The 3,945-nt window shown below is 34.2% G+C and overlaps 1 protein-coding gene and 1 pseudogene across 1 annotated transcript; both read left to right on the top strand.

Moving 5' to 3' along the window:
* Nucleotides 1–321: 321 nt before the first annotated feature.
* LOC127125822 (auxin response factor 10-like) lies at nt 322–2,658 on the top strand (annotated as a pseudogene).
* Nucleotides 2,659–2,713: 55 nt separating this feature from the next.
* Nucleotides 2,714–3,586, top strand: LOC127125823 (uncharacterized). Its single transcript, XM_051054648.1, has one exon. The coding sequence runs from the start codon at nt 2,793–2,795 to the stop codon at nt 3,288–3,290; it is 498 nt and encodes a 165-aa protein (XP_050910605.1). The 5' UTR covers nt 2,714–2,792; the 3' UTR covers nt 3,291–3,586.
* The last annotated feature ends 359 nt before the right edge of the window (nt 3,587–3,945 follow it).

Genomic DNA, 3,945 nt, shown 5'->3' with positions numbered 1-3,945 from the left:
TCACACAAATTACCTTATTATTATTATTTCACCCTATATCTTACTATTTCATTTTTTTTATTATTTTAATTAAATAAAAATTTCATAAATCTTAATAACCCACCAAAAACTAAATAAATCACTTAAAATCTTTTATCACCAAAATAATTAAGGAAAAAATAATTAAAATTCAGTTAAATAATTACTAGAAAATTTGAGGCGTTATGGTACTCACTGAAGTAATGTAGATATATATATGTTGAAACCCACAAACCAGCCATTTACCAGAATAAGGTGAAGAACAACTCAATCACCGAATTTTCATTGAATGAGATAATGAAATAGGCACGTGATAACTCTTAAGTGTAGTCAGAAACATACTCCCTTCTTACAATACTTGAAAAATATTGCAGGATCTATACTTGGATATGATTCAAGTGAAATATCAATAAAATGAAAAGGAATTTCCTTGACATAAAAATAATGCGTATGATGTTCAGAAATTAAAATAATGCTTAAACTTGAAATAAGGAATTTCCTTGACATAAAAAGAGATATGTGCCCTCAATCAAATAGAAAGAAAAAAAAGGTGAAATCGAAGAAACATGACGAAAACGCGAATGTTTATGGATTCTATTTCGTCTCATTCTTTCTGCATCTCTTTCTCTCCTTTCTCTAACTTCATCCTCTCCCATCACTTTGCCTCTTCAAAGATTATGGCTTTTTTATTTTATTATTTTCATACTCTAATTTCTACTAATTTGTTATGAATGCTTTTTGTTAATTTCAATTTGTTCTTCTTCTTGTTTGATTTTGGTCAGTTTTTGTCCAATTTGCATTGTGGTTCGGTTTATAACTGTTTGCTCTGAAGCTTGTGTTTCCTAATTTTATTCAAATCACTTGTTATCAATATATTCAAACAATGATTAAAGATTATACACACAAAAAAATTGATTTATAATTTGTCTTAAAAGTAATTTCCGTTATTTTGTTGTTATAACCGTTTCAAAGCAGTTAGTTTTAAGCGTAACTTTTTCAAAGTACAGAGATTCTCACTATCTCAGAAACTATTTTACATCAACTTCCATTCAGTTACTCATTGCAGAACCTGGCAATAAGGGAAGGTACTTTCCTTTTCTTCTTTATCTTTCTTTATCTTTCTTTTTATTCTTTCTTCTACTCTTGTTTTATTTTCTATTTCATTTTTATCGCTTCATGCTCATAAATTTCAATTCTCTTTTGTTTATTCTTTGATATGTTAATGAACTTTGGAAGAGGAGGAATAGGCTGCAACTTTGTGATACTGATATGAAAGTGATTATGTTATAGGGAGTATTGATTCAACAAAAATAGTCCATTCTCTTGTGTTTCTTACACTTTTTTTTCTTTCTATGTGGTTTTACAAATTTCCAGTGCTATGACTATTGATTCAACAAAAAAAGTATACTGTGTGGTATTTCTGTACAATCACTATTTCCGTAATTTCTCTCTAATTGATATCACAACTTTCCTTTTCATGCAGCAATCGATTTTAAAATGGCAGGATCTAGGAAAGGAAAAGAAAAAGCTTGCAATAGAGAGTCAAAGAAGAAGAAGAAAACAGATGGGAACAAAGATGTGGATCCTCAGCTGTGGCATGCTTTTGCTGGAACAATGGTGCAAACTCCTCAAGTTAACTCTAGCATCTTCTACTTCCCTCAAGGTCATGCGGAGCATGCATGTGAACCTGTCAATTTTAGTGCTGACTCCCAAATTCCATCCCAAATTCTATGTAGAGTTGCAGCAATCCATTATAGGGCTGATCCTGACACAGATGAATTGTATGCAAAACTCAGACTTGTTCCTCTGAATAATACCGAGGTTAGTTTTGATGATGACGATGTTGCTGGCATCAATGATATGTCTGTAACTAAGAATAACTATCAATCTTATACGAAAACCTTGACAAAATCTGATGCAAACAGCGGAGGTGGATTCATTTGTCCTAAGAATTGTGCAGAAACACTTTTTCCTCCATTAGACTATTCATTTACGCTTCCTTCTCAGCACATATATCCCACGGATGTGCATGGCGAAATGTGGAAATTCAGACATTCTTATAACAGCATGCGGAAGCAGCATCGGTTAACAGCTGGGTAGAGTGCTTTTGTAACCAACAAGCAACCCGTTTCAGGGGATTCACTTGTGTTTTTGAGAGCTGAAAACGGAGAACTTCATATTGGAATTAGAAGGTCTAAAAGAGGAAACGACTTTGGATTTAACCCTTCATCAAACAGCAAACCTGGTAATGAAATTGGAACTCGTCTTGTACCATCCTACGGAGAACTTACCTCGTCTTCAAGAGAGAAAGACGATAAACCTCAAAAAACTAGTAAAGGAAATGAAATGGGAATTGGGAAAGTGAAGGCTGAAGATGTTACTGAAGCAGTAAAACTTGGTGTCAATATGCAGCCGTTTGATGTCGTTTACTATCCTTGGGTTGGTACTCCCAAGTTTTTTGTGAAAAGCTCTTTAATTAGAACAGCATTTCAGATTAAGTGGTGTTCTGGAATGAGGTTCCAGATGGCCATTGAAACTAAAGATCCGTTAATGATAAATTGGTTAATGGGAACAATTGCTTCTGTTGAGACTGCTGATCCAGCATGGCCCGACTCTCCTTGGAGACGTCTGCAGGTATAGACATGTTTATCACATACTCCTTTTGAACTCAGATTTAGAAGCAAATATAACTAATTGTATTTACAACTTTGTTTGAGCTTTGAATAATCCTCTGATATCATACTTTTTAGGTTACATGGGATCTTCCTGATTTAATGACAAATACAAAAAGGCTGAATCACTGGCAAATTGAAATATTCCCGGCTATGTCACTTCCAATCTCTCTTTCCCCTTTCTTGCCTCAATACCTAACTTTTCCAAACAACTTTCAAACACCAAATGTACCAGAAACTAGTACTGCAAGCATGCAGGGAGCCAGGCATGATCATTTTAGTCACCTCGAAAACATTCCATTAGATAACCCGGCATTGCAAAAGGAGAGCACCAGTGAGAAGGACTCGCCCTCAATATCAATTTCTACACAACCATCGGAGAAACTGGATCATGCGAAGCCGAACCAGATTGTGCTTTTAGGACAAATAATACAAATTGACTCGGGAAATGAAAATGCTGAGAAGAAAATCACTAGTTCTTGTTCTGATCCTCTACAAGACCTGCCAAAACTTTCCTCTGGTGAGAGGCTGGAATGTGATCCCGAGAGCCAATGCAGAAAAGATACATTGCCAGGAGAAACAGTGGAGATTGAAGATTGAGGTAAGAATTAGAAATGAATAAAGTGTAGTCTCCTCTAGTTCTTCTCTTAGAAATATATCTGTTTCAGTGAATTCATCAAAAGAGGCAGGGAGACAGTAGTATCAGCAATGAAAGGAAGAAGTCTGATCATGTACTGCAACATATACGTTGTTGCAAAGTTTGATTAGGAACAAATCTGAGTGGATCCTATCGGCATAATTTCCTATAAACATGATTGGTTTATAAGAAGTTGTCTATGTAGTCCAACTCTTGTACACTTTATTTCAATTCTCATTTCAATTAGCATTGTATGCATTCTAAGGCTGAAACTTTATTTTTAGTGGAACTCAATGTTTAGTTTCCGAAGAAAACTACAATTACATGAATTGATAATTGAGTTGTCTTACATAATTAATAATGGGGCATGGCACTGTTGAATAAACTTAAATGCTAGAGTTAGTGGGTTTTAATAATAAGTTAATGGAGAGTTTTGGAAGGTTAAGAGACAGTGGAAAAATTAAGAGTATTTATTATTTGTCATTATTAGTAGAATAGCTAAAGTTTGTTTTGTATGTATAAAGTCCAATTTTACATTCCAATAAAACATAGAAGTTCATAAAACTACTCGCTTCTTCTGTCAAATTGGCATCAGAGCTAATGGCAAATATGATGAAT

The sequence above is a fragment of the Lathyrus oleraceus genome, chromosome 3 (assembly GCF_024323335.1).
Source record: "Lathyrus oleraceus cultivar Zhongwan6 chromosome 3, CAAS_Psat_ZW6_1.0, whole genome shotgun sequence".
Classification (NCBI taxonomy): Eukaryota; Viridiplantae; Streptophyta; class Magnoliopsida; order Fabales; family Fabaceae; genus Lathyrus; species Lathyrus oleraceus.
The sequence above is the reverse complement of the archived record's forward strand: the minus strand, read 5'-3'. Positions and strand labels throughout refer to the sequence as shown.